This window comes from Mus musculus, chromosome 11, assembly GCF_000001635.26.
Source record: "Mus musculus strain C57BL/6J chromosome 11, GRCm38.p6 C57BL/6J".
NCBI lineage: Eukaryota > Metazoa > Chordata > Mammalia > Rodentia > Muridae > Mus > Mus musculus.
In genome coordinates this window covers 97,041,452-97,069,109 of record NC_000077.6, presented here as the reverse complement: position 1 = coordinate 97,069,109, position 27,658 = coordinate 97,041,452, and the positions used below count along the sequence as shown (strand labels likewise).

The following is a 27,658-nucleotide window of genomic DNA, read 5'->3' as shown; positions in this document are numbered from 1 at the left end:
AAGGTCTTACCCCAGTCCTTGGTCAGTGCTGAGGACTGAACCCAGGATTGACTTTCTGTGTGCTAGGCCATCACTCTGCCCCTGAGCTACATCCCTGCTCCTTTGGAGATGAACCTTTTAGAGGGTCACGAGTCAATCTACAGCAGTGGCTATGAGCTTCCCCCAGAGCTTGAGAACCTGTGGTTTTCAATGAGTGGTCACAGGCCAAAGTCTAGGACAGTCTTTATTGGAGCTTGGAATGTAAGAGCAATTCACCTGACTCAGGCAAACTGAGAAAATGAGCAGCAACAGAGTGACAGACACCAGCAGCAGCGGAGGTGTCCTGGCTACATTAGGAATCCCGCTCGCCGGCAAGCAGGACACACACACTCACACTCCTACACAAACTTACACTCATACTGGCTCACTCCCTCCTGGGTGAATCTGAGGCCAGGCACCCCAGACTGCTCCCCATCTCTTGGGACTTCTGCTAAGCTGAGCCTGAAGGGACCACTGGTGGAGCAGGGAACGGAGGAGCTGAAGCTGCGGGTGCTTTGCCGTTTGGGAGAAGGGGATGCAGGACAAGGGGATGGGTCAGGGCACAGGGAAGATGCTGGAAGAGAGGACAAACAGACGGGAAGGGGGCATCTCCTCTCCTTCACTCACTCCAACCTTACAGCACAGCCAGCGCCCCGGGCACGGGAAGTCTGGGGAGCATCAAGGGGCCCTCTGTGTCCAAGGAAGGCACTGAAATGGGGAGCAGGTCTGGGGAACCTGGCATCTCTCCCAAACACTCCCAGATGAGGAAGATGGCTGAGCGAGAAGGGTCTGACATGCCAGATTTGGGGTCACAAGACGGGGAAAGCACGGATTCCCGTTCCGAGTCCACTTTCACCCCAGCGTTGGGACGGGAGTGTGCTGAGATATAGCCCCTCTGGCCAGCAGAGGAGGAAAGGGCTAGAGCCTAGGCTGCCCCTTTGCACTCAAGGGCACGGCGAGGGAGCCTGACCTCACCCATGTGTCCATAACAGGAGTTGGAGCAGGAGCGAGGACCTTGAGTCTCCTGCCCCAAGGCCAGGGTTACCAGAGCACGGCCCCATCCAGGTTCCCATAGCCTGGCTCAGCTCGAAGCCTCCAGTAAGTATGGTTGGTCACCCACCACTCCTTGCCGCTGCTGTCTGTCTGTCGCCTGGGGGGCAGAAAGCATCATTAGGTGTGGGTAGGGAATAGCTGAGTGCAGGCTAGGTCCCTGGCACTGCCTCCCATGATCACCCTACTCAAAGCATAAGGGAGCAATGAGGAGCCGGGCAGCAGAGGGATCCAGAGCTGTAGGGCCGAAGCACCTGAAGAAGCGCGCCTGGTGGACTATGTTATTTTCTTCCATCACCCTTCTCCGGTCTCGCTGGAGCTGCTCTATCCTTCTCTTCTGGGCCTCAGCAGCCTGTATGTTCCCCTCCTCCAGGTACCTGATGATCCAAGCCTCGGTCAGTGCACAGGCTAGTCTCAGGGGTCCCCAAACATGACGTCTCTGCCCCTTCCCCATTTTAAGGCGTTCCGGGCAGGCACTGACCTCTGGTCAGGTCGGAGCCGTGTGTCAGTGGAAGGCAGGGTCCGCTTCAGCTCTGACGTCAGCTCATTCAGTTCCAGGGCAAACTGAGTGAACCCGAAGTTTCGCTCATGGTCTGGAGGCATCGAATCTGGGGGAAGCAAGGAGCTGGGACAGGTGAACTATGTTAGAGCCATCCTCATCCTTCCCAGCCCTCCCTAGACACCCTACTTACTGGGTTTCCAAATGCACTGCCCACCCGGTGGGGGGCCTCGGTACAGCCCCTCATGCCACTTCCCGAAGAGGCGGTGGAGGACGCGGCCACTCCTACTAAGCACCGCACCTTGTACCTCATGGATGTTGGAACTCCAGTACTTGGCCTAGGGTGGAGAGGGCGGGCCCAAGTGAGGGCTCATTCCACTTCCCCGAGTGTTGGGATAGGAGGCCTCTTTCATGGTGGAGGGGCGGGCCCAGGGTAAAGGGGCGGGGTCAGGGCAGCACGCCTACCTTGCAAAAGGTGATTTTGCAGTGGCAGGAGCTATCTTGTGTGTTTCGGATAAGCACTTCCCCATAGTGCTCGATCCAGCGCTGGCCACTCAGGATGTTGTGAATACAGGACGTCACCTTGTTCCACTCAAAGTGGTCCCCAAACCTGAGAGAGACAGACACATAGGGCAGCAGTCAGACAGTGCTGGGAAACAAGTGGGCTTTGAAGTGTTCCCAACTAGCTGTGTCAAGTCACGTGGGCCTGAAAGAAGGCGTCCCAGGGTCCTAGTGCCGGCTCTGTGAGGTATGACCCTTGTTCATAAAGGAGAGCCGCCATCACAGAATATCGCCATCACAGAACATCAGTGACCATGTCTGCATCCATTATAAAGTCCCTGAGTGCCCGAGTGATGGAAATAAGAATACAAGAGTCACAACCACCCTCTGGTTCTGGATTTTCTTGAGACAGACTATCACTGTGTAGCCCTGGCCGGCCTTGAACCCACAGAACTCCACTTGGTTCAACCTTCCAAATGCTGGGATTAAAGACCGTGCGCGTGCGCGCCACCACACCTGGCCCCTGCCTCTCTTAAGAAAAGTCCCCTTTCCCCTTCAGCTTCAGCTGCCCATCTATACGATGGGCTGAGATGTGGGCTTTCTGTTTCTTTTCTTTTTTCAAGACAGGGTTTTTCCTGTGTAGCCTTGGCTGCCCAGGAACTCACTCTGTAGACCAGGCTGCCCTTGAACGCAGAGATCTGCCTGCCTCTGCCTCCCGAGTGCTGGGATTAAAGTTGTGTTCTAACACAGCTGGCTGAAATGAGGGTTTTTGAACTTGGTTTGTGATCCATTAGCCCTAAGATTCATTTAGATTTCTCTCTCTGTGTATATCCCAAAATCCATTTAGATTCCCGCCCCTTTCTCTGTGTGTGTGTGTGTGTGGTATGCTTCACACGCATGCTAGTTTGAAGTCCCAAGTGCATTTTTTTAATGTGAGTCATGATCAAAAAGTTGTGAAAGACACTTAGTCAGATGACCTCGTTAAGTCCTGCCCCCACCCTGTTCTTAGACATCTCACCTTTTTTTTTTCTTTTTACAGTAATTGTTGCAAATGCAGGTGTAACTTGTACAAAGGCAGCCTCCTGCTGTAACCTCCTGAAGCTTAGGGCTAGACTAGACCCCTCTGTCCCCGACAGCTCTGGCCCACAGGCAGGCCTGGCTACTGGGATCTCCAGTACTCACCTGGGCAGACTGACATTGACTGTCCCCACAGGCACGATCTCCAGGGATTTGCCCCAGAACTTGTTCTTCCATTTCATGTCTGGAGCGCAGTTGGGGGAGGGACAGGGAGCAGCAGAGATAAGGCCAGAGTGATCCAGAATGTTCCAGCCGCCACCCCCTCCCCTGCTCTCCCAGACCTTCATGGTCCTTCAGCCCCACATTCCTCACCTTGCCAGAAGATGAAGTTCTCAGATTCTGCGTGACACGCGGAGATCGGAGGATGGTGGGAGACCTTGATGGGCAAAGACGTCTTTAGCCCTGTCCTTGAGGAGCTAGGGGTCTCCTGGCGTGCCTCCCTCCCACCCCCAAATTCTCTGACTCTGACTTAGTTTCACAAGAATCAGTTAATTGTAAGCCTTTTGTTCCCGCTGCCACCCAGGTCAGTATTCTCTCCTCCCCCTCGGGGGCCCTGTGTTCTCCTTGCTCATCTGCCTTGCTGGCTAACCTTGGCCAGCCCTGTCGATAGAGCCCTTAACCAGCCCTGCTCTGGGCAGACATTCCTCCAGCCTATGCCCTCCCCGTGGACCAGGCTTTCTTCTCCATCTGCCTCCTCCCCGTCGACTCTTTGCCACACTCTGGAAACTCTTGGCCTTATCCTCACTTGGAAATGGCTTCACATCTGCAACTTTTAGGGTGGACATTCCCACAGCCTCACCTTCCTGTTCCCCGTCTTTCCCTGAATCTGGCTGCAGCCAAGACTTCCTCGTGGCTCCCTTCCTTCTACTCAGCATCCCTACCCTCTCACCTAGCATCTTTAGCCACTTGCTCCCCCACTCGCCAGCTATGCCAGTGCATGGCTTGATGGATAAACACACTTGTCACTGGGGACTGGAGAGATGGCTCAGCAGTTAACAGCACTGACTGCTCTTCCAGAGGTCCTGAGTTCAAATCCCAGCAACCACATGGTAGCTCACAACCATCTGTAATGGGATCTGATGCCCTCTTCTGGTATGTCTGAAGACAGCTACAGTGTACTAACATAAAATAAGTAAATCTTTTTGTTTGTTTGTTTGTTTTTCCGAGACAGTGTTTCTCTGTGTAACCCTGGCTGTCCTGGAACTCACTTTGTAGACCAGGCGGCCTTGAACTCAGAAATCCACCTGCCTCTGCCTCCCAAGTGCTGGGATCAAAGGCATGCACCACCATGCCTGGCTCTAAATAAATCTTATAAACAAACAAACAAACAACAAAGAAAAGCATGCTGTCACCAACCCTGATAACCTGAGTTTGATCTCTAGAACCTGCTTGGTGGAGGGAGAGGACAGACTCCACCAGCTGCCCTCTGACCTCCATGTGTGTGCTGTGCATGGAACATATGTTGAAATATACATACACACATAAATAAATGGAGTAAACAACGTTTTTAAAAGACAAGGGCGGAAGAGATGGTTCGGCAGTTAAAAGCAGCGGCTGCTGTTGCAGAGATCCTTGATTCAGCTCCCAGAACCCACATCAGACAGCTCACAACTGCCTGTAACTCTAGCTCCGAGGGATTCGGCAATCTCTTCTGGCCTCTGTGGCTACCTGCACACACGTGGCATACACTCATAGACACCTACATCATAAATAAAAATAATAAATAAAATCTTGGGGATTGGAGAGCTGTCTCAGTAGTGAAGAACACTGGCCTCCCTTCTCTCGGAGAACCTAGTTTTGGTTCCCAGCATCCACATGGAGGCTCACAACAGCCTGTAACTCCAAGTTCCAGGAGCTCTGATGCCCTCTTCTGGCCTCCATGGGTACTCCATGAACATGGCACATAGGAATACATGTTAGCAAAACACTAACAGATATAATCAAAAGAAATAAATCTGAAGAAAACAACTTGGCCGCACAGCCTTATCTGGACACAAGACCTGTAGCTGGAAGGTCTAGTTCTATAAAGCTCTGCATCTAGGCCCTGGGCACTCAGCCATCTTCTAAGGCCCTAAACTCAAGCCACCTGTCATGCCCTTTGCTCCTGCAGTCAGAGGGAGAACAGAGAACAGGAGAAGGTAACTCCTTCCACTCCGCCTGCTCCCTGCTCCCCTTCTTGTCTGCAGACTGGCTCCCCCGCCCTGTGCAGCAGCTCCCCCACACCTTTCCCTGCAGTCCCTCCCTCTGCGTGGCCCCTTCTCTCTGAACAAAAGGATTTCCTGTTTCTCCAGTCCTAAGCACCAAGCCTCCCCTTTATTTTCCCACATAAACGCTCATAGCACTTTTATTCATAATCTCCCAAACAGGAAACAATTCAAATGCCAATCAGAAAGAAAATAAGCAAATTGCCCTGTGTCCACACAAAGGGATATTCAGGAATGAAAGGAACAAAACCATTGGCACACTCGGCCATATGAATAAGGCTTTCTACTGAGTGACGGGAGCCGGCAGCGAGAGCCCAGATTCTATGGCTGCACTGTGAGCCTTCCTTCTCTGGATGTGTATGTCTCTGCTGGCATCTGTGGCCATCCTTTCTGACAGGTCACTAGCTAGCTGCAGAGGTCCTCCTGCGGGGCAGAGTGGGTGGCTTCTTCCTGATCTACACTTTATTCTGCTGGGTGAAAATGTCATTCTCTTACTTTTAATTTCTGTTCTCAGGAGGCAGAGGCAGGTTCTAGGCCAGCCAGGGTTACATAGTAAGACCCTGCCTCAAAAAATGAAGCAGAACACCACCAACAAAAACTAAACAAGCGTGCCTCAGCCTCTCATGTTCCCTCTGGCGACCACCCCCCTTGTCTTCTCTTGGCCTTGTGATAACATTTCTAGAAAACAGTCTGCATTTTTTTCTAGTCTTGAATGACATTTTTTTCTTAAACATTATGTGAATGAATGTTTGCCCATGTGTGTGTGTGTGTGTGTGTGTGTGTGTGTGTATGTATGCCATATGTCTGCAAAGTCCAGAAGAGGGCATTGGATCTCCTGGTACTGGAGTTACAGTTGGTTGTGAGCCAAACTGTGGTGCTAGGCACTGAACCTGGGTGCTTCACCCTTGAGCCATCTCTCTAATCCCTAGTTTCAAATTATATGTGTATATGTGTGCACGCATGTGTGTACATATAAATATACACACATGCACATAAATACACTTATGCATTTCAGGGGTGGAAAGATGGATCAGCAGTTAAGAGCTTATTCTGGGAACCTACTCAGAACATCTTGTAACTACTGCTCCAAAGAAATCTAATTCTCTTCTGTCCTCCATGGGGACTGCATTCATATGATGTCTCTCTGTCTCTGTCTCTGTCTCTCTCTCTTTCACACACACACACACACACACACACACACACACACTTTAAAAAATTAAATAAAGATGCTGCTGGAGTGATTACACAGCAGTAAATCGCACCAGCAGCTTTTCCAGAGGTCTTTCTATGCAAACAAATAAATCCAAATCCAATTTCCAGTACCCTATGGCAGCGTACACACATCTCTCACTCCAGGTCCAGGGAACCTGATGCACTCTGTTGTCTTCTGCAGAGCCAGGTGGGCAAGTGCCCTTACCTACTGAGCCATCACACTGCCCTTTTTCTAGACTTTTATTGTTATTTTCTAACTTTCACTCTTCCTGGGGACAGGGGAGGTGGGGGGAGAGGAGGAAGGGGAAACTGTAAGTAGGATGGAATGTATGAGAGAAGAATAAAATTTAAAACAAAACAGGGGGCTGGAGAGATGGCTCAGAGGTCCTGAGTTCAATTCCCAGCAACCACATGGTGGCTCACAACCATCTGTAATGGGACCTGATGCCCTCTTCTGGTGTGTCTGAAGACAGCAACAGTGTACTCACATACATGAAATAAATAAGTCTAAAAAAAAAAAACAAAAAAAACAAAACAACAACAACAAAAACTTTCACTCTTGTCAGGGTTGTCCAACCTTTTTGGGGAGGAGAGGGTTGACACAGGGTCTTTCTCTATAGTACTGACTATCCTAGAACTCTGTGTGGCCCACTGGCCTCAAACTCACAGAGATCTTCCTGCCTTTATCTCCTTAGTAATGGGGTTAAAAGGCGTGTGCCACCACACCTCTCCTGGTCCAACCCTGATGTGGCAATATGATGACATCTACAAACATGCTGGGCTGCCGTCACAGTTGTCCACAGATGCACTCAGCCAGTGGGCTGAAAGCTGGAGGCACCTGCCCCCACACTCTCTGTAACTTCATTTCTACCCTGTCCTTTCTGTCCCTGGGCCCATGGGCCACTGCCTCTCCTGGTGGCACACTCCCTGGGGGTCCTGATTTGTCACCTCTTCCCAGCCCCAGGTCCGCGGGCCTCAAAGCCAACAGGACATTTCTCTGAGGAAGTCCCACCCAGTGGGCAACACGGTACAGCTCCTTTCTTGCCTTCCACCTTCTGTCTTGCTAAGTGGCACCTGCATCCATGCACAGGGTCTCTTTAACTAGAAAGACAGGGCCACCCAGCTTTCTCCGTCAGCTCACCAGCCTCTGCTCAGGGCTGCGAGAGGCCCCTCCACAGTTGTTCAGTCGGCACACAAGGCTGGCAGCTCCTGGGAGCTGAGGCCTCCACCGCACAATGGACCTTGGTGCCCGGCACAGGGTCGGTCACTTCCCAGGCCCCTCTCCATCTCCCTGGCTGCTGAGTTCTGTCAGTGGTGGTGCGGCGCGTACAAGCGCTTCTGAACTCAGTGTGCCACGGGCTAAGTGCAGGATGTCCTCGACTCTCAGGCAGATGACTTTAATGGCCTGATAATGGCCTCTGCCAACTGTTGCACACCAGTGCCTGAATGTTCTTTGGAGATTGCCGCTGTGAGCGTGCCCGTGTCCCCCACGCCTCCCACTGCCTTCAGATTTAGAAGCAAATAAAATCCCAGAATGCACCTCACCTTCACCTAGGAAAGCAGAGGGTTTAGCCTGCCCTGCCTTCAGTCCCGTCTCTAACTTTGCTGATGTCCTACACACACAGGAAACAAACCAGACCTCCAATCCTTCACCCAGGCTTTCTCCGATTCATCCTTCAAGACCTAGCTAGCAGAGCTCTCCCCCCACCCCCGTTCCCCCCCCCCCCAGCACACCTTGGGGTGTGGCTTTTAGTACCTCATGACTTCTGTCTCCCATAAGAAGAGCAGAGCTCTCCTCCATTAGCATGTCCCTGGGCCGGGGCCACCTGCTTCGTCTTCTTCCCCATGCACTGACTCCACTGACCCACCTTCTGGTCCCCACAGCCCAGGCCTCCCCCCCACACACACACACCCCACCAGCCCAGCCCTGGAAACAGTCCTCCCACCTCGGGGCCCACACCTGCTCGCTGATAAAACGGAAACCCCGGTCAGGCCGCTCACACTCGTAGGTCTCTCCCAGGACCGGGTTGAAGGGCTTGCATCCCGCCCGGTGGTACGTGGAGGAGTAGGCAGAGACAGCAAAGGCTGCGATGTACACCTGTGGGAAGGCCAAGCTGAGTGTCACCCGTGTAAAGCAGCCCTGAGATGGGGACAGCAGCCTGTCACAAACAAAGTCTGGGTTTTTGAAGTAGAGTGCTCCAGCATCAGGGACCCACCCAGCGGGGACCCGGTAGGAACAGGCGGCCCTGAGTGGATACCATGCGCTCGCAGGGGTCGGCCATGCGGCTGGCCTGGTCCAGGAGGCTGCTATATTCCAACTCCTCGCAGAGCCTCTGCAGTGTGTTGAGCGGTTCGTTGAGCTGCACAGGCATCGACACCTTGGACAGGTCTTTGCCGATGTTGTTGCGGAGGATATTCCACAGGCTCACGTCTGTCCCAGGCCCACTGGCAGCTGGCAGGCAGCGGCGGCGAGGAGGTCCCACAGCAATCCCTGGAACACACGGCCCTGGGCCAGTGCCGACATTTTAGTCTCCCTCTGGACACTGGAGTTCCAGACGTGCCAGGCCCACTGCGCAGGGCTGCTCCTAACCTCCTAAGGCATCCCAGCGTTGCCCGCTATGGGAGGTGACTGGGGCATCTGACTGCTTGTGATATCCTGGGGATGTGCGTGGGCAGCAGGGCTGAGAACCACCCAGCCAGCACAGTTCCACTGCTGCACACAAGAGCACAGAAGCTGGGCCTGAGTCTCATCCTTGCCTCTGTCCCCTGATGAACAAAACAGATGCTAGGGCCCAGATCATCCACTATCCTCCCACTGTTCTGGGGGGCAGGGTCCCCTTGGGTTCCAACTCACTGCGGAGCTGAGAACAACCTCGACTGGATCCTTCCAGCTCCACCTCCCGAGTGCTGGAATTATAGGTGTCTGTCTGCCGCCACTCTCAGTTTATGCAGGGCTGGGGTCTGAACCCAGGGCTTTGTGCAAAGGAGGCAATGCCCCACAAACCACACTACACTCCCCGTCCTCCACCATTTTTAGTAAAATGTCAAGCCCAAAACTACTCTGCCAATTCGCTCAAGTGGAACCACCTGTCTCCCTGCCACACCCTATTAAGCCTAATAGAGTGGAGGCCAGCGCCACTCTCAAGCCTGGCCCACCCCACCCCAGGAAGTGCCTCCCCCCCCACCAGTATTCCCCAACTCATGGTTCCAAGGTTAATTCTAGAATCGGTACCCAAAGCCAATAGCCCACCAGACACAACAGACTGCCTTCTCATGAACTAGGCCATGATCAAACAGCTGCCCCCCACACACACACACAGGTCCCCCATTCAGTTGGTACCCCATCCAGTTGGTACCTTTTTGATAGCGGTCAGCTCCCCTGATATCCAGCACCTCCTCAGACAGGCTGGTGGTGATCTCGCTAGCACAAGACTCTTCCTCCTCAGAACCCTGGGCGGGAAGAATTGCAAGGTAGGGGTAGACAGACTGGCAATGCCCAGGACCTGGTAAGAATGTGATAAAACCCTAGCCCTTTGGTGGAAAGAAGGATGACAGGGAGGGGAGGACTTTTAGCCCTAAGATAACAACAACATCCTGTCACGACGGGTACCGACTTATAGCAAAGAGCCTGGGAAATTGGCGAGACACAGAGGGAAGAGAAGTTGATGGTGGCGCGGAGATCCAGAGTCTGGGTCAAAGAAGCATGAACATGGAAAGGGGGTCCCAGGAAGGATAACTTCAGAGAGCAGACAGGTAAGGCATGTCCAACAAGGAGAAGAGGTTTCTAGAGTCACACAAATCTAACAGAGCTGGGTACGCTCTCAGAGATGGCTGCTAAGGTGGTGAGAAATGACCCAGGAATGTCCAGGCCCCACCCCCATCCTGCAGGAGAGAAGTCCCTCCTCTCCTGATGCTCCCTCCTCCCTCTCCTGATGCTCCCTCCTCCCTCACCTCATTCTCGGAAGAACTGGCAGAGAGGAGCACCTCACAGGCATCAAAGAACTCGGTGTGGGAGTCGGCGAGGGACAGCACACTGCTCTGCGACAGCTGGGGGGTCAGCTCTCGGCCTTTCATGTACAGAGCTTCTTGCTGTGGGAGCCAGATGGGTGTGAGACCTCAGAGGCCACTGGAGTGACAGTCCCTGGAGTGGGAACTATCCACCCCCCACCCTCCTGCCAAGCAGAAGTAGCAAAAGAGAGGAAGAGCTTAAGGGAGAGGGAAAATCTTGGACTTAGAAGAGAGGCTGGGCACCAATAGAGCCTAGCTCCACCCTTCTCCTTGTTTGTTTTGTTTTGTTTTTTGAGACAGGGTTTCTCTGTGTAGCTCTGGCTGTCCTGGAACTCACTTTGTAGACCAGGCAGGCCTAAAACTCAGAAATACGCCTGCCTCTGCCTCTCTCTCAAGTGCTGGGATTAAAGGCGTGTGCCACCACGCCCGGCCACTCTTCTCCTTGCTGACCCACTCAGTCTGGAACCACACCCCATGGACAGGTGCAGTTATGTCTCCACTTTGCAGATTAGAAGACTGAGGCTCAGAATACAAAGCTGGCATGCAATCACCACCCTCAGACTCTAATTCAGCCTGGCTACTACTGAGGGTCCATGAACCGGTCGATTAGATTCTTTGGGTTTTCGTTTTGTGATGCAGATATGTCTGACCTGTGGCCCATGAGCTGTACACAAATGAATGCAGACTAATGCAAAATCATAAACTTACTCAAAACATTATGAAAATAGTTTGCAACTTTCTTTGTTGTTATTAAGTTGATTATACATTTTTGTTGGCTTGTTTTTTGTTTTTTGGGTTTTTTGTTTTTTTTTTTTTTTTTGGTTTTTTTGAGACAGGGTTTCTCTGTGTAGCCCTGGCTGTTCTGGAACTCACTTTGTAGACCAGGCTGGCCTCAAAGTCAGAAATCTGCCTGCCTCTGCCTTCCGAGTGCTGGGATTAAAGGCGTGGGCCACCACGCCCGGCTCCTTCTTTCTTTCTTTCTTCCTTTCTTTCTTTCTTTCTTTCTTTCGGTTTTTCAAGACAGGGTTTCGCTGTGTAGCCCTGGCTTTCCTGAAAGTCATTCTGTAGACCAGGCTGGCCTCGAACTCAGAAATCTGCCTGCCTCTGCCTCCCAAGTGCTGGGATTAAAGGCATGTGCCACCACTGCCTGGCTTTTCTTTATTTTTTTTTTTTTTAAATTTAATATTTATTGTATGTGAGTACACTGTCACTGCTTCAGACACACCAAAAGAGGGCATCAGATCACATTATAGATGGTTGTGAGCCACCATGTGGTTGCTGAGAATTAAACTCAGGACCTCTGGAAGAGCAGTCAGTGCTCTTAACCACTTAGCCATCTCTCCAGCCCTGTTTGTTTTTTCAAGACAGAGTTTCTCTGTGTAGCCCTGGCTGTCCTAGAACCCACTCTGTAGACCAGGCTGGCCTCAAATTCAGAGATCCACCTGCCTCTGCCTCCCAGGTGCTGGGTCTACAGGGGTAGATTATGTTGTCCTTGGGTATGTCCTTAGGTAATGTCAAAGGCTGGACAGGCCTGCTAAAGGGTAAGAACCAACGCCTCACGGGCTCTGAAGTAAAAGGAAAAATGTCCTCAGAAGCCAGACATATGGCTCAGATGCAGACTTCTGGCCTAGCATGGGCAAGGCCCTGTGTTCACGCCTCAGTACTACAACCAACCCAACCCAACCCAACCCAACCCAACCCAACCCAACCCAACCCAACCCAAAATATGATGCACAAGCCATCTACAGGAGCAGTCAAGAGAACTGTAGTGTTATGTGAGAGAAAGGGAAGCTGGATCCTCTCCCACCCTCCATGTATTTCTAGACTAAAGGAGAAAGAAAAAAAAATCACCCCTGGCCCCTGGCCCTCACACCCAGGAGAAATGGCATGACGCCATTGTCCACCCTAGATCCTCACCTCCTCCGGGTTCAGGGAACTGAAGGAGTCTGCCGTGGTGTCTGAGGAGATGGAGAGTGAGTGGAGGCGTCTCTGACCATCCGGGGCCTCAGAAACCTGAGGCAGAGGGCGAGGGACTGGGTGTGGGAAGGAGAAATCCTCCCCACCTACAACCCGCACCAAGTCAGGGACAGCCTCTGTCAACCCCCGAGCCCTGGCACAGATTTTGCCAAAGGGACCCTCAGTCCTTAGTCTTGGGCCTTCCCTCTGATCAGCTACCATGCCCCTGAGACTCACTACCATCCTTGACAGCTCTGAGCCCTGGTGCAGGTCTCTCAGTCGGTCCCGTTCTGTGGTGAGGGCAACCAGGACACTGCTGAGGGAGTTGTGCACTGCGGAGAGGGTGGGCCAGACAGTCAGACTCCATTTCCTCATCCGACCTCTTGACTCCATCCCTAGCCACCACCTAGCCTATACTCACCCTTCTGGGCCAGAGCCCAGAAACTGCGCTGCAGATGGGCATAGTCTGGAGGTGGCAGGCCACGGGGGCCAGAAGTGTCCCGAGACTCCAAGTAACGAGATAGGTTGGGAACAGAGCCATGGAGACGGCCAACCTGACGGTGAACAAGAAGGGTGAAGGGGCAGCTTTCTCCAGGGCATTGTGTCCCTGCAACTTGGGGCTTACACCCCATCTCACCCGTCCGATGGTGTCATCCTTGGCGAAGCCCTGTGTGCACCACATGCGACTGGTTCGTTTTCCTTTCTTGGGTCTCTCGGTCGTCACTGAGGTCTGCCAAGTTGAAGAGTAATTTTAATCTTCCAACAGAGTTGGGAGAGGCCATGGAGGAGAGCACAGATTGCTCAGGCATAGGGTGTAGCGTGAAACCCGGGAAAATGGAGCAGAGAAAACAGCCTGGAGACTCCTGGGCAGGTATGAGGTGGGCAGTCCTGTCCCACGAAGTGATGGGAATGAGGGGCCCTGAGCAGTCCCTGCCTCCTCCCCTTGACCCTTACCTGGTGTGTAGGGATCACGGGGGCAGAGGGGATGCGGTGTAGGGACTCCAGGCTCTGAAGGAGTCTGTGTAGTTCCTGCAGCTTACCCTGGCATTCTGAGAGTGCTGGGGGTTGGGGGAGAGAAAGAGGAGGACATTGATATCCTAGAGGTACCAGCGTTCCCAGTCTCCCCAACCCTTCAGCTTCTTTCCATCCAAAAACATCACTGGCTTCCAGAGACGGCCTGACCCTGTTCCATATGTCTGTCTGTCTGTCTCAGGAGTGTAAGCACTTCCAGGTCTCTGGTGTAGCTGCTTCTGATTTTCTGGGCGACCAGTGGTCTATCCCCACCCCGTCTGCAGACCACCCTTCACCTCTTCTGCCTGTGCACAGGCCATGCGCCCTTACTATACCTCCTTATTTATACACACTACCCTCTCTGGGTCACTGTCTTGGTCTCTTACTGCAGGAATACATTTCTAGGACACAGCCTTTCCCTGTTGCTATTCAGAAATTTTACTGCATTGACATCAGACAGGAGTCCCTGTGCCTGCTGTGTGCCTAGGCCATGAGCCTGCTATCTTCTCTAAGTCGGAGCTCATCGGAGTCAAGATTTGACAGAGAGGACTTGATCATCTTGGAGCAGAGGGGGTCTCTCCTGGCAGAGGGGCCCCTCTGAGGAAGTGGTGGCGATAATATTCTCTCTTCTTGTTGATACTGCACAGATCTCAGGACATGGGTCCTACCCACAGAGGCCTGGGCCAGGCGCCCTCACCATGAGAACATCGGTCTAGCCCGTCACTGTCCCTCAGCCAGGATGACACTTTCTCTCGAGGTCCAACCCCAGGTAAGGCGGAAGCACTGCCTGCTGTTAGCATCTGGGTACCAGGAGCCTGTGGGGAGTAAGCCAAGGGTTAAGAAAGATACCCAGTCCTCTAGATTTCAGCTCCCGACAGCCTTCACCTGATCTTCCTATCACCTGCTCCCACTCCAGGGCCCGTCTTACCTTCCGATGAGTGGCACTGGGCATGTCCAAGCGCTGGGCCAAGCGGTGGGCTCGAAGCTGGGCCACCCAGCTATGGAACAGGTCCTGAGATTTGATCTGAAGAAGTGATGGAGAGAGATAAGAAGGGAGGGGCTGCTTCCCAGGAGCAAAATATCAGGTCTCTATCTCTAGGCAAGCAGGGAATTTCCCTAGACCATCCAGTTTGCACAAAACCCTATCGCAGACAGAGAGTATGACATTCCAAGCGTCTGCGTTCTTATCTCAGTATCTGTTAACAGCCAACCATCAGAGTGGGCCGGCGCCTGACTGTTTCACACAAAAGAAACTTTCTTCTTGTCAAACTCTAAGAAGACCCTTGGCTCTTTGGCCACCTCTGCCAGGCTAGTGCCCACAACACTCTAACCTCAGGAATGTCACCTTTAGGTGGTAAATGTTGTCTTCTGTGTCGAGGTCAATGCGCTGGGCCTTTTTGTTGATGGACATGACGGATAGCCGGACATCGATGGAGCCGTGGACCTTCCCCTTGGTGATCTGGAGTGGAGGGTTGTGGGGGACAGGGGAGTGGCTTGAAGATCTCTGGAGGACAGTCACCTTCTCCTTGAGGCCACTCCAGACTCAAGAGTCAAGCACCTCAAGTCACATATAAAGGAGGTTGTTCGTCACCTCGTATGTACAGAACATTACGCTATGTCCAACTTCATCCAGGTCTGAGAGGTGATAAAAAATACCCTGGGAATCTACATGATGGAGGAAGGAAGGAACCTGAGAGTCCAGTCTTGTTTCTTGTTCCCAGCACAGGAAGAGGTCTAGGGCGACAATGCTCCCATTTCTTGGACATTTAGTTTGTAATGGGCATCATTCAGATAGCTCCACGGGTGGCTGAGTGTGCCCCCCACCCCGTGTCAGCAGGAAGGAGGCTGACTCCAGGGAAGCAGCTGTTTCGTGGCGTTTTGGGTTCTAGGAGCCACAGGGGAAACCGAAATGCAAACCTGCTCATGTCTAATAGTAAAAGGTGCAGTTTCTTCACATAACCTATATATACGGTCTCTGTGTTCTTTAAGCATTTCTAGACGATTTCTACTTTTTTTTTTACTTTTTATTTTTTTATTATTATTTATATGAGTACATTGTCACTCTCTTCAGAGACACAGAACAGGTCATCAGGTTCCATTACAGATAGTTGTGAGCCACTATGTGGTTGCTGGGAATTGAACTCAGGACCTCCGGAAGAACAGTCAGTGTTCTTAACCGCTGAGCCATCTCTCCAGCCCTCTAGACGATTTCTTTTTTTTTTTTTTTTTTTAAATATTTATTTATTTATTTATTATATGTAAATACACTGTAGCTGTCCTGAGACACTCCAGAAGAGAGAGTCAGATCTCGTTACAGATGGTTGTGAGCCACCATGTGGTTGCTGGGATTTGAACTCCTGACCTTCGGAAGAGCAGTCGGGTGCTCTTACCCACTGAGCCATCTCACCAGCCCCCTCTCTAGACGATTTCTAATACCTAATGGCAAGCAATGGGCACGGTATGGGATTGGCAGTTCTAGTGTGTAGGGAATCATGACAAGAAAAAAATACAGTATATGTGTTTAGTGCAGGCATTTTGAAAGTAGGTGTGTGTGTGTGTGTTTAAATTGTTGAACCTGCAGGTGTGGAGCCTATGGATACAAAAAGCCAACTGTAACTTGACAGAGGTTGCTGAAAGGTGGAACTGAGTGAGAGCCATACCCTGCTCTGGCTAACTCAAGACTCCCCCCACCTGCTCAGAACATCCTGGGACAGGCTCCCCCCAGCCCCCAAGCCCGGAACCTGACTCACATCTTGTCGAGTCGTGGCATAGTGTAGGATCCCGTCCTCCAGCACAAAGTACCTCTGTACCCCAGAGGGACAGAACAAGCAGCCAGGAACATGGAGGGTGGGGGGTGGGGAGAGAACAAACACACACATTTTTCTTCTCCTTTCCACACAGGAATACCAGGGCTGTCCAGCAGCCTTCCTCAGGTAGCTCCTCCCTTGCCCTGCCGCCCTACCTTGTGCCAGCCCTTAAGAGGCCACTTCCTCTTCTTGAGCAGGTGTCCTTCCTGTCTCTCAGGCATGATGTCGTCTGCTCCCAGCCTGCCCCGAGGCTCCTCCATCACCTCCCACAGCTCCGAGGCCTGAAGTCCAGAGTAGAAGGAGAACAGCAGTTGCTGAGGCCACTGCTACCTCAGTCCACGCCCCAGGGACCCAAGCCCCGCCTACCCTCCGGCACTCTTCTGCTCAGACCTGCTGGGTACTGCTGGGCTTTGAAGACTGAGTACTCTCAGCCAAAGAGGGCGTGTCTCTTTCCTGGAAGTCCATGAGGAAGAAGTTGCTCCCCGATGAGGACGGCAGGGCCGGGTGGGTTGGGGAGAATGTCACCTTGTCCTGGGGGAACCCTTGAAGCAAGAGAGAGACCCACGAGTACTACCATACTGCCATGTGTCCCACCGTCCCACCGCTGGTCCCTCCCACACCGAGACACACATCCTCCACTCACATGACATCCCCACACCCCCAGTTCCCTGACCACCCCTGGGCCTGGGCAGCTACGCCCAACCCAACCCCCACTGTGGCCACTGCACCCAATGTGTGCCTCTGTCCCGGACATGCACCCAGGAATCCAGGAAACACTCTGTGTTTGTGAGGCTGGGGAATGAAGGAAGAAGAGAGTCCAAGAAAATAGGGGGGAGGGGGGGCTCAGAGACTTGGTGAGCAAGATCTCCTTAGCTCAGCTGCCTCCCCATCCAGTATCTCTGCCTACATCTGTGGCTTTGCCACCCCTCTGGCACAACTGTTCTCAAACTTCTACTAACTGGCCCCCTATAGCTGTCAGTTCTCACTCCCATTTTCTGCATGGGGAAACTGAGGCCTGAGACAGTCCCATCTTCCCATGCCTCCTCTCACCAGACACCCAGACACGCCGAGAATACCCACCTTGGACTCTCTTCCCTGCAAAGCCTTACCAGCCCCTTGCTACCATGTTAGTCCTCTGTGTTCCTGAGAAACCTCCCACCCAGAAGGAGCAGGGCACTGACCGGCTATGACACTGTGGGTGGGAGAAGAGGTGGCCAAGAACATGTCGTGGTCCACCCAGGTCCCGAGGCAGTGCCCACAGGCGTCCTTGGCACCGGCTCTGGCCATCCTGGCTCCGCCAGGAGATCAATAATGCATGAGCGCTGTGTGTGTGTGTGTGTGTGTGTGTGTGTATGAAGGGGAAGGGACTGGAGGAGTGATGTTGCCCTGTGTCTGGGGAAGCAGCTCAGAGCTTCATGCAGCTAGCAAGCACCTGAGGAGTTGAGGCCCAGAAGGGGCAGGGAAGGGACAGTGTGAGTGTGGCCAGGAGGTCACAGCATAAGGGACCAGGCTACAAGAGGCTGGCCCAAGGGGAAACTCCTGCATTCAGCCATTTAAAGTTTCAAAACTCTTCCGGTGCTGGGGTATTTCTATGCCCTTGTCCTGGCCGCTAGAACCCTGGCCATTTGCTGCTGGCCCCCCCGCAGAGGTGGGAAGTATCTACCGGTAGGAAGGAGAGGTGGAGTGAGACAGGTGAGTGCCCCCCTTAACCACCCCCATTCTCAGCGCCTTTACCAGAGGAGTAGACCCACCAGCTCCAGAGGAGAGGAAGCCTTCCCAGGAATGTCAGGCCGTGACAGCAAGGCCCCCTTACCCCAGGATCCATGGACGCCAGAGCCTCTTGATCCGTACGCTGCTGTGCCTGAGACTGTCTCCGAGTCACCGGCTAGCTCTTCACAGAACTGAGCAGTTGCAGCAGCTACTGCAGGAACCAGGAAGGAAGGAGACGTCGGAGCCTCCCCTCCAGCCGGATCTCCCCACCTGCCCCTCCTCCGTTGCCTCCTCCCGCCAAGCTCCGGGCTGCCGCTCAGCTCTGCCCCCCTGCTCTCGGGAGGACTAAGGACGGAGTGGTACCAAATGACTTGGAAATGAGGGGCACAATCCCCACTGGGCATAGTTCCACATGCTTCAGAGGACTGAACAACTGCTGGCTTCAAGCCATCGAAGGTAAAGGATTTTATTCAGACTAACATGGCCTTGACCCCAGTGAACACTCAAGGCCATTTCCTTATTCACCCTGCCTCTCAATTACACCTGAAATAGATGGCATATTTTGGACCAGCAAAGATATCAGGTTGACTGGGAAGGGACAGAGACACCGTCCCACCCCACCCCCACATACTCTGGGACATGACAATCTGTGCCAGGAGCACAGTCAGCAGGCAAGAGGGACAGCTGAAGCCCCACCGAGGCTCCTCATTGAGAGCAATGCCCTACCAGGTCAGTCCGTGGCAATCAGGAAGTATGGGTGCAGCAAGTCTCTAGGAGCAGAGATGCAGAGAGGTGGGAGCAGCTATGCAGTCATGGGCTGGCAGTTATAAAACAAAGACTAGCTGGGGCCCCTCCCCTGACCCTCAAACACCTTTACCCCACTGTGTTCAGTTGCTGAAATAATCAAGAATTACATTATGAGAAAGACCTACAATTCCCAAATGGATGAGCACGGACTAACAGGTTTGGTGCCTGAGAAATGGTAGCACCAGCAGGCTCTGGTATGATGGAAGGCTCTTGTGTGGCTGCAGAGATGATGTGGGCCAATCGTCTGCTCCACCTTTCTAGACATCAAAGTCTTACACACCACAGCAGTACCTGCTGTCTGGGCTCCCTTCAAAACCTCAGCATGGATTTAGCCTCCCAAGAGGGAGGGGTGCAGTGGGCAGCACCAGGCAGGCCTCTGGAGGCAAAGTGGCACCAGGAGGAGCTACTCTGACATCCAGAGCCTCAAGGGCCTTTTAAATGATTGAGTATCCCTGGGCATCTGCAGAGGTGGGGACTGTGGGAAGCTGGTCCTGGCCCAGGCCAGAGGATAGCTGCTGCAGATCTTCCAACTGTCCAGGACTAAAGACGCTGCGGCACTGCTCCAAGTCTGGGAAGGAATGCTAAGGAGTCACTCCACATTCACCCTGATCCACTCAGGATCAAGAACAGTGGCAGGCCACAGGCGGGAGGTGCCACTTCCCAAGACTCAGGGAGGGCCTCCTGCCATAGCCCCCAGGGCTCCTATTACATGAGAACTCTAGTTCCCCCAGCCTTCGTAAGGAAAAGCACGTGAGATGTAGTATTTGGAAGGACAGGCAACTAGGGAAGATGGCTTTTAAGGAAGAAAAGTGAGAATTTGGAGAGGACTTGAAATAACCCAGACAATAACTTTGTAAGATCAGGAGTTCAGGGCTGGAGACTTGGCTGTAAGCACTTGCTCTTCCGAGGACTCAGGTTCAATCTCCTACTCACATGGTGGTTCACCACCACCAGGAACTCTAGCTCCAGATCAATGCTCTCTTCTGACCTCTGTGTGCACAGGCTCATACAAAGGGTACAGATATAAACATAGGCAGGCTTTTAAAAATATTATTTATTTTATTTATGAGTACACTGTAGCTGTCTTCAGACACACCAGAAGAGGTCACCAGTTCATTACAGATGCTTGGGAGTCACCATGTGGTTGCTGGGAATTGAACTCAGGACCTCTGGAAGAGCAGTCAGTGCTGTTAACTGCTGAGCCATCTCTACAGCCCCGTAAGCACAGTTTTACACATAAAATAATTCTTAAAAAATAAAAAAGGCAATAAAATTTATTTTATTTTTATCACGAAGCAGTTTCCCTATTCTTTCCACAGCCCAGCACACCCGAAGGGTGGAACGCCAACGTCAGCCCACCAGGACCCACTCGTGTTCTACTTTGAGAATTTGAGGCTTCAGAGAACCGAATTCAAGACCTTATCCAGAACTCAGGCTTCTCTGCTGTTTCCTGAATGGTGAGGACTAAAGGAGCTGGCATCTGTGTCTGTAGAGTGCTTGGCACAAGACCCAGGAGGTGCCATTCACAAGTCTTCCTAGCCGGTCCACCATGGCACGAGCACTGAGAATGTGGACTGGGAAAACAGCATGGGGTAGTGGGTGAGGAGGCTGGGCAAGAGTCTCTGTTCTCCCTGCCTTGTGCAGGGAGAACTCAAGGAGACTGCTCCTATCGGGTCCCTAGTTGGAACAACTAAAGACAGTGATCAGTGAAACCAAGGACAATGGGCAGCCTCAGTCTGGAATGGAATTTCTCTGTATCATCAAGAGGCCTGTCCCCAAGGAGGTCATTGTGAATGAGAGCCAAGTCACACAAGGCCACTCCCCACTCCAAATTCTTTTAGATCTCTGCCAGACAACGAGACAGACAACAGGGACAGAGTGTGTTTATGGGCAGAGCTGGGTAAAACAGGCCGGCTAGGCATCTGGAGCAGGATCGGGAGGATGTAGCTTCTCATTGGCTGACGTGGCACAATCTCCCTCGTTTTGCTCTTTGACATACTGATCCAACAGGGAAGTCAGCTGGACAGGCTGGTGCTGAAGCAGGTAGCGGGTCTGGGCCATGAGGTGAGTAAGCCCTCCTACCAGCTGCCCCTGTAGCTGATCCAGGCTGGGCAGCTTGGCATAGTCTACGAGTCCCTGCCTGCTGAGGATGGTGTCATCAACGCAGCCACCTGCAAGAACATAGGGTCAGCAGGCTCCCTGCAAACGCCAAACCCAAGAATCTGCCTTCTTGCCCACCTTGGTCTTAAATTCAGGGTCACACGTGTGCCTCAGCCCACTGTTGGGGATGCATCACCTCTTTCTTTCCTTGAAAACATAAATAAACATCCGCCAGAGTCTAAAACTCCCTAACATCAGTGCCTCATAAACTTCTCTGAAGACAAGATCTTGGAGTGAAGAAGTGGAGCTGCATCTAGTCTGAATTTTCTGAGGTCACAGGCAGTCTTCTCTATAGAATGAACCCCAGCACACTGGTCACGGCACTTGACCTCAGCCCTATTATCTGAGATACTTCTTCCTCATCATCTTTATTTACCTACTGGGGAGCATGCACATGCCACTTCCAGCACCATGGCACAGGTGTTGAGTGGCAGTCAGTCCCCAACAAACATGCTGACTCAGGCCTTATGCACTGGGCTCTGCACCAGCCATCCTACTTCAGCCCGGTCCTACCCCAGGGCTGCCCACTCACCCAGCAGCGGCAGGAAAGGAACGCTCTTTAAGACCCGCACCATTTCCTTGACCTTGGGCTCCTCACTGACCAGCAGCAGGTTGTGTCCGACAAAAAGGGGTAGCAGGTTTCGGTATTTGGAATTTTCTAGAAAAGGCTTTAGGACCTGGGATCACAGGAAAGAATGATTAATGGGGGACAAGAAGAGAGGAAAGTCACATACCTTAGTCACAGGCTGTACCAAGCAGAGTGCAACCCAGGGGTCTCCTCAGCCCCCACCCACAGTTTAGGCTCTTGGGCTGTCTAGGCTGCCTAGGACAGCGGTTGGAAGTCTCCTATTCAGCAGCCATGAGAGAAGACAGGCCAGAGCCAGGGCCGCCCTACCTGGCTGGGGAAGACTTTTATGAAGATCTTGTGTTTCCGCAGCTGGTGTCTCAGGAGAAGCTTGTCCTCTGCACTCAGGGCCACGTTCTGGCAGACAGCTATCATTCGGTTGTCCCGAAAAACTGCTACTATATCTTGACGCAGGAGCCGGACGAGGCCTGACTCCTGCAGCAAGAAGGAGTGGCTGAGGAGACACGCAGATGGTCTGGTACCCTCCCTCACCCCACACAGGCACCAGGATGGTCAGTGATGCCAGGTGTAAAAAGCTGGAGAACAGGAAGGGGGGCTGGGCCTGATTCCTGCAGTGTGGAAGCCCGCCTTCCATACCTGTTCCACTTCCCCTAGAGAACTGTAGGCTTCAGAGCAGAGTCTGCAAACCTGAGAGCACCGCTGGCTCCAGACACCTCGCCAGGCAGCCTGTGTTACTTCATTGTAGGCTGTAGTAAACAAGCCTATTTTTGTTTTTCCCTGAGACAGGGTTTCTCTGTGTAGCCCTGGCTGTCCTGGAACTCACTCTGTAGACCAGGTTGGCCTTGAACTCAGAAATCCACCTGCCTCTGCCTCCCAAGTGCTGGGACTAAAGGTGTGCACCACCACTGCCCGGCAAGCCTGTAAAATTAATGCTAGCTACTCAGGAAGCTGAGGCAGGAAAATCAAAAGTTCAAGGCCTGCTTGAGCTACAGAGTAAAAAGAAAAAAAAAGGCTGAATTTTGGAACTGAAAAAAAAAAGGCTCTCTCAAGAAAAAAGTTAAAATAAAGGCTCAGGATAGACTTGGCCGCAGGCCACTTGTCCAGTGTGGTTCAATGCTCAGTACCACACACACAAAGTTACTTCAATTATCATCTCACACTGTGCCAACACACTGTGCCAACGGTGAATCATTTTACCAATTTAAAATATATGATGGGGGACTGGAAGATGGCTCAGTGGGGAAAGGCGCCTGGCATCAAACCTGGAGGAAGTGAGGCTGGGCCCTAGAGCCCAGCTTAGCAATGAGCGCCTGCACTTCTCTAGCAGGAGTCCATTTTCTTCTTTCTTTCTTTTTTTTTTTTAAGATTTATTTATTTATTATGTACAGTGTTCTGCCTGCATACCAGAAGAGGGCGCCAAGATGACATTACAAATGGTTGTGAGCCACCATGTGGTTGCTGGAAATTGAACTCAGGACCTCTCGAGACACAGTCAGTGCGTTCAACCTCTGAGCCATCTCTCCAGCCCTTCTTTTCTTTTTTAATCAGTGTATTATGTGTATGAGTATTTGCTAGCGTGCATGTGTGTACCCTTTGTATGCGGTGACCTAGAAGGCCAGAAGAGGGCATTACAGATAGTCATGAGCTGACATGTGGGTGTTTAAGGTCCAACCTGGGTCCTCTGGAAGAACAAGTAACTGCTGAGCTATTTCTCCAGGCCCTCGCCTTATTTATTTTTTGAGACAGGGTCTCCTTTTAGTCCTAGATGATCTGGAACTAATTAGGTAGACAAGTCTAGCCTGGAACGCATAAGCAATCTTCTTGCTTCAGCCTTCTGAGTGCTAGAATTATAGGTGTGTGCTGCTCTGCCCAGTTTTTTGTTTTTTCTTCAAAACAACTTGTCAAATACGGAATTCCCTATATAGCCAAGGATGACCCTGAACAACTGCTTCACCCTGCCTCCAGCTTCCACCTCCTAAACACTAATATTATAGGCTTGTGACACCACACCTAGCTTCTTCCTGTTCCTTTCAAAAGACAGAAACTTCTATCATCCACGGCTCAGGGAAAATGGGGAAGCTTCGGCTCCTTTAAAACGGGAAAAAGCTGGGCGTGATGGTGCACGCCTTTAATCCCAGCACTTGGGAGGCAGAGGCGGGTGGATTTCTGAGTTCGAGTGAGTTCCAGGACAGCCAGGGCTATACAGAGAAACCCTGTCTTGAAAAACCAGGAATCGAGAAGAGCATGAAGGAATTGAGAAGGTCTTACAACTCCCTGTCTCAAAAAAAAAAAAAAGCAGGAGTGGAATCCCGCCCACTAACTTGTAAAGCTTCCAGATGCTTTTTTTGGAGACAAGAAAAAACTACAGAAAATGCAGAGCGTGACATCAACGCAGAACCAAGTGTGTATTCTACTATAAAGGATCTAGGGTGGGTGAGACTCAGAGACTCAGAGTGCCCGCTGTAGGAGCCTGACAATCTGATATCCACCCCCTGGACTCACGTAAGGAAGTCTGGTGTGCTTTCACACATCTGTAGTCACAGCTCCTGTGGTGAGACAGGAGAACTCACCAGAAGCCGTGCGCCAGTGTGGAGCATGCAGCATGGCAGAAACAGGAGACTTTACGAGGTATTAGGAGAGACCTGAATCCTGAAAGCTGCCCTCTGCCATGAGCGGTGGCAAGTGTGTACATACATTCTCACACACACTCTGTCTCTCAGAAAGTGAACTGTTGATCTGAGTAGCCACAGGGCTGGAGTCCAGCTTCATGAGCCCACCACCAAGTAACACGCACTGAGCCCCTTACCTCCTTGGGGGGCTTGGGAGGAGGTGGCAGGCATCTCGGGTTGATGGCAGGTTTGGGAGGAATATACTCAGTTATAGCCATCAGCTTCTGCCGCTGGAAGTGCATGACTCGCCAGTGGCGGGTCACAGCCTTGGAGCCATGGCGCACAGTCTGGAGGGTGGGCAGCCAAGCTACAAGGGGAGATGGCAACATAAGACACAGCCCCTTGGAGGACCTCGCTTGTCTTCAACCGACACCTCCACCTCCACAGAGAAAGGCACGGTTCACAGAGTTAGGCATGGCACAAAAAAATTCTCTTCTCCTCTTAGTGGGTGACCTTAGCAGAGGCTCAATCCTCTCTCTAGGTTTTTGTTACTGTTGCTTTTTGTTTGTCTTTAGACAGGATCTCATACAGCCCAGGCTGGCTTGAACTCACTGCCCACTCCACCCGTGTGCTGCCTTTAGGACTGCAGGTCTATGTCACCATGCCTGCTTTAAGCCTGCTGGGGTAAATCCAGGGCCCCATGCGCGCTGGCAAGCACTTTACCAAGTGGACCACAGATCCAGTCCTCCTCCACAGGTCCTCCTTGTGTACAGCCCTAGAATTTTAAAAGTTTTTTTTTACAAGATGAAGTATTTTAAAAGTACAAGGGAGATGGAGAACCAGGACTAGCATGCACACTGTAATTCACTCAGGAGGCTAAGGCAGAATTGCCATTAGTAAGACAACAGTCCCAGGTACAAGACCACCTCAAAAAGCAAAGCAGAGCCTAAATTAATAATCAAAGCATATGAGGAGATGATTGAGAAAACGCTTTCCTTAAATGGCCAAATAATAAATATTTTAAGTTTGGGGGTTCATATAGTTTGTCAGTCAACCCTGCTAAAAGCAGCCATAAAAGCCTGGACGTGGCTGGAGCTGGAGAGATGGCTCTGTGGTTAAGTGCACTTTTTGACTGACAGAGAACCTGGGTTCACTTCTCAGCACCCACATGATGACTCACATCCACCTGTCTGTCACTTCAGTTCCAGAGGAGCTAAAGCCCTCTTTTGACACTTGCAGGCACCAGGCAGAAATGTAATATACCTTATATGTGCAATCAAAACACACAAAATAAATTAGTAATAATAATATCCTAGGTATGGTGGAACATGCATATAAATTAGCACTCAGAAAACAGGAGGGCTGCCCCACGTTTAAGGCCAGAGTAGTCTACACATTGAGTTCTATGCCAGTCAGTGCTACACTGTGGGATAGTATTCTTTAAAATGAAGAAACAAGCTGGGCATGGCAGTGCACATCTTCACTCGTAGGGCTTCGGCGATAGAGGCATCTCTCAGTTCCAGGCTCAGGCTGGCTGGGGGTACTAAGACATAAAAAATCAACTAACCAACCAGAAACCAGTGCAGCCACAAACAATATGTAAAGCAAAGAGACCGTGCTCCAGTAAAACTATTCATAAAACAGTCATCCGGGCTGGGACTGCAACTCAGAGGTACAGAACTGGTCTACCTGCCCAGCCCGAGGTTCCATCCCTAGCAAGCAAGAAAAACAGAGCAAATGAAAGAACACCACCATGACCAACCATGCCAGTCCTCACTCAAAGCAGCAGTTCTTGAAGCACAAAGACCTCCATCAAGACACCAACATCTGCTTTGTGTGGGAGTGCACATACTTTCCTGCCTGCCCTAAACCTATAAAATTTGAAACTCGGTGGTGGGGTCCAAAAAGTTGTATTTTAATAAACTCTTCCCGTGCTAATGATGGCTTCATCCCACGGCTCTGAGGCTCCTATGACTTGAAGCAAGTAGGGGGTAAAAACACAACAACCTCACAATTCGCCCAAAGGAGTCTTTCTTCAGGTCAGATGGTGAATACCTGAAATCCGAGTTCAAGATCAGCCTCACTAATGAGACCCTGACTCAAACTGCAAAACTAAGGCCTGCGAGACGACTAATCCAGTGCAATAAATGCACTTCCCACCAACTCTGACAACCTAAACACAACCCTTGGAATCCCCCTATGATGGAGAAAAGAAAAAGAGGCACGCAAGCTGCCTTCTGACCTTTTTGTGCCCAATAGCACAAAATGATGATAATAGGAAAAGCTTGGAAGGTCCCCTCTGCACCCAAGGACATTCTTCAAAGCTCTGAGCCAACGTGACTCTTTCAACCCTAACATAAAGACCAATAGCGTCGTTTTGTAGGGAAAAGATCAGCTAGAAGACTCCAGGTAATATAGAGGATTGCCAGGGTGAGAGGTTTTATGGTTAAGGGCCACAAGAGCTGTTACGAGTGCCTTTGGGATGAGATGGGGCTGGAGAGATGGCTCAGCGGTTAAGAGCACTGACTGCTCTTCCAGAGGTCCCGAGTTCAATTCCCAGCAACCGCATGGTGGCTCACAACCATCTGTAATGAGATTTGATGCCCTCTTCTGATGTGTCTGAAGACAGCAACAGTGTACTCACTTACAGAAAGTAAATACTTCTTTAAAAAATAAAAATAATGCCTTCCTCCCAAGGTGCCTTTGCTTTGAAGCAATGAGTACAATCCTACAGTATGGTGTCAAATTTACCCATTAAATGCCTGATGCCTATTAACAGCAGACACCACAGCTGAGATGGACACAGTGAAGTTTAACAGATCAGACGAGACACGTGCATAAACAAAACTAGACTGAATTGATAAAAGTAAATTTCACCAAAGAACCTGCTCTTTATGGAGAGAGGGTAGTTGAGAGAAGACTTGAATCTGTGTTTGGGCTAAGACCTTAAGAAGGAATACATAAATTTTCTGGAAAGGACTCTCCGGGACCAGGAGTAAGAACTGAGCGAAGGGTTAGAAAAATCCAAAGCGAGGTCCTGTGATTCCCGGCTTGGGGGGAGGGGCTGTGGAAGGGATGTCACCGGCAGGTAATGACCCAGTCAAATCAGAGATCCGGCTAGTGGCAGGGTCTCCTAGAGCTGTCGACGGTCAGAGATTACGGGAAAGGTCAGAAGGAAAGGAGGGTGGCGAGGGCTAGAGAGCGCCATCCTGCGTGCAGGGAGGCCCTGGGCCACTCCTTACCCGCCCGGGGCGGGAGACCTCCACGGAGGATCCCGGCCACCGCCGCAGCCATCGCTACAGGAAGTTCCCATGCGCGCTGCGCGGAGACGGAAGTAGCTAAGGATTGTGGGGCAGCAGTAAAAAAAAAAAAAAAAAAAAAAAAAAAACAAAAACCCGGGCCCGGAAATAGTGGGCGTGGCGCCTGATAGGGCCGCTATGCGC

At 51.7% G+C, this 27,658-nt stretch overlaps 2 protein-coding genes, 1 long non-coding RNA gene and 1 other non-coding gene across 10 annotated transcripts; 1 reads left to right on the top strand and 3 right to left on the bottom strand.

Moving 5' to 3' along the window:
- Positions 1–205: 205 nt before the first annotated feature.
- Positions 206–18,477, bottom strand: Osbpl7 (oxysterol binding protein-like 7). 5 transcript variants are annotated; one of them, XR_003949506.1, is made up of 24 exons: positions 18,157–18,477; positions 16,734–16,885; positions 16,499–16,624; positions 16,287–16,340; positions 14,882–14,995; positions 14,465–14,560; positions 14,234–14,351; positions 13,480–13,583; positions 13,163–13,255; positions 12,947–13,079; positions 12,763–12,857; positions 12,487–12,582; positions 10,513–10,650; positions 9,918–10,011; positions 9,152–9,327; positions 8,820–9,067; positions 8,522–8,659; positions 3,458–3,521; positions 3,251–3,329; positions 2,033–2,177; positions 1,761–1,905; positions 1,550–1,676; positions 1,323–1,445; positions 206–1,168 (listed from the first exon to the last, which is right to left on the bottom strand). XR_003949506.1 is itself a non-coding variant. In XM_011249264.2 (24 exons), exons 1-24 carry the CDS (start codon positions 18,455–18,457, stop codon positions 1,060–1,062), a joined length of 3,015 nt encoding a protein of 1,004 aa, XP_011247566.1. In that variant the 5' UTR covers positions 18,458–18,477; the 3' UTR covers positions 206–1,059. The 5 variants fall into 5 exon arrangements, 2 of the variants coding, with proteins under 2 accessions (XP_011247566.1, NP_001297438.2); XR_879739.2 differs by having other exon boundaries at positions 1,550–1,693; positions 9,152–9,274; XM_011249264.2 differs by having other exon boundaries at positions 9,152–9,274.
- On the bottom strand, positions 5,236–5,342 carry Mir8103 (microRNA 8103). The gene has a single exon (NR_106181.1). It is a non-coding gene; the product is annotated as a microRNA 8103 (primary transcript).
- Gm51917 lies at positions 10,198–14,305 on the top strand. The gene is made up of 3 exons (XR_003949766.1): positions 10,198–10,314; positions 13,292–13,396; positions 14,184–14,305. It is a non-coding gene; the product is annotated as a predicted gene, 51917 (long non-coding RNA).
- A 1,419-nt stretch (positions 18,478–19,896) lies between the features above and the next one.
- Positions 19,897–27,528, bottom strand: Mrpl10 (mitochondrial ribosomal protein L10). Of its 3 annotated transcripts, none has more exons than NM_026154.3 (5): positions 27,458–27,528; positions 24,413–24,582; positions 21,916–22,080; positions 21,553–21,697; positions 19,897–21,031 (listed from the first exon to the last, which is right to left on the bottom strand). In NM_026154.3, the coding sequence occupies exons 1-5, from the start codon at positions 27,507–27,509 to the stop codon at positions 20,775–20,777; spliced, it is 789 nt and encodes a 262-aa protein (NP_080430.1). In that variant the 5' UTR covers positions 27,510–27,528; the 3' UTR covers positions 19,897–20,774. The 3 variants fall into 3 exon arrangements, with proteins under 3 accessions (NP_080430.1, NP_001344736.1, NP_001344737.1); NM_001357807.2 differs by having other exon boundaries at positions 21,593–21,697; NM_001357808.2 differs by lacking the exon at positions 24,413–24,582.
- Positions 27,529–27,658: the final 130 nt, after the last annotated feature.

What these genes read in the sequence shown, in the direction of transcription:
- Osbpl7 (XM_011249264.2), bottom strand. Translation starts at nt 18,457, where the DNA reads ATGCCCAGTGGGGATTGTGCCCCTCATTTCCAAGTCATTTGGTACCAC. An exon ending in AGCTGACCGCTATCAAAAAG is followed by an intron (nt 9,275 to 9,917) that starts GTACCAACTGGA and finishes TCTTGTGTGCAG; the next exon opens with CAGTGGAACTGTGCTGGCTG. An exon ending in TCCGTTTTATCAGCGAGCAG is followed by an intron (nt 3,522 to 8,521) that starts GTGTGGGCCCCG and finishes TTGCCCATCAAG; the next exon opens with GTCTCCCACCATCCTCCGAT.
- Mrpl10 (NM_026154.3), bottom strand. Translation starts at nt 27,509, where the DNA reads ATGGCTGCGGCGGTGGCCGGGATCCTCCGTGGAGGTCTCCCGCCCCGG. An exon ending in AGGTCTCCCGCCCCGGGCGG is followed by an intron (nt 24,583 to 27,457) that starts GTAAGGAGTGGC and finishes CTCCCCTTGTAG; the next exon opens with CTTGGCTGCCCACCCTCCAG. An exon ending in TAAAAGTCTTCCCCAGCCAG is followed by an intron (nt 21,698 to 21,915) that starts GTAGGGCGGCCC and finishes CTGTGATCCCAG; the next exon opens with GTCCTAAAGCCTTTTCTAGA.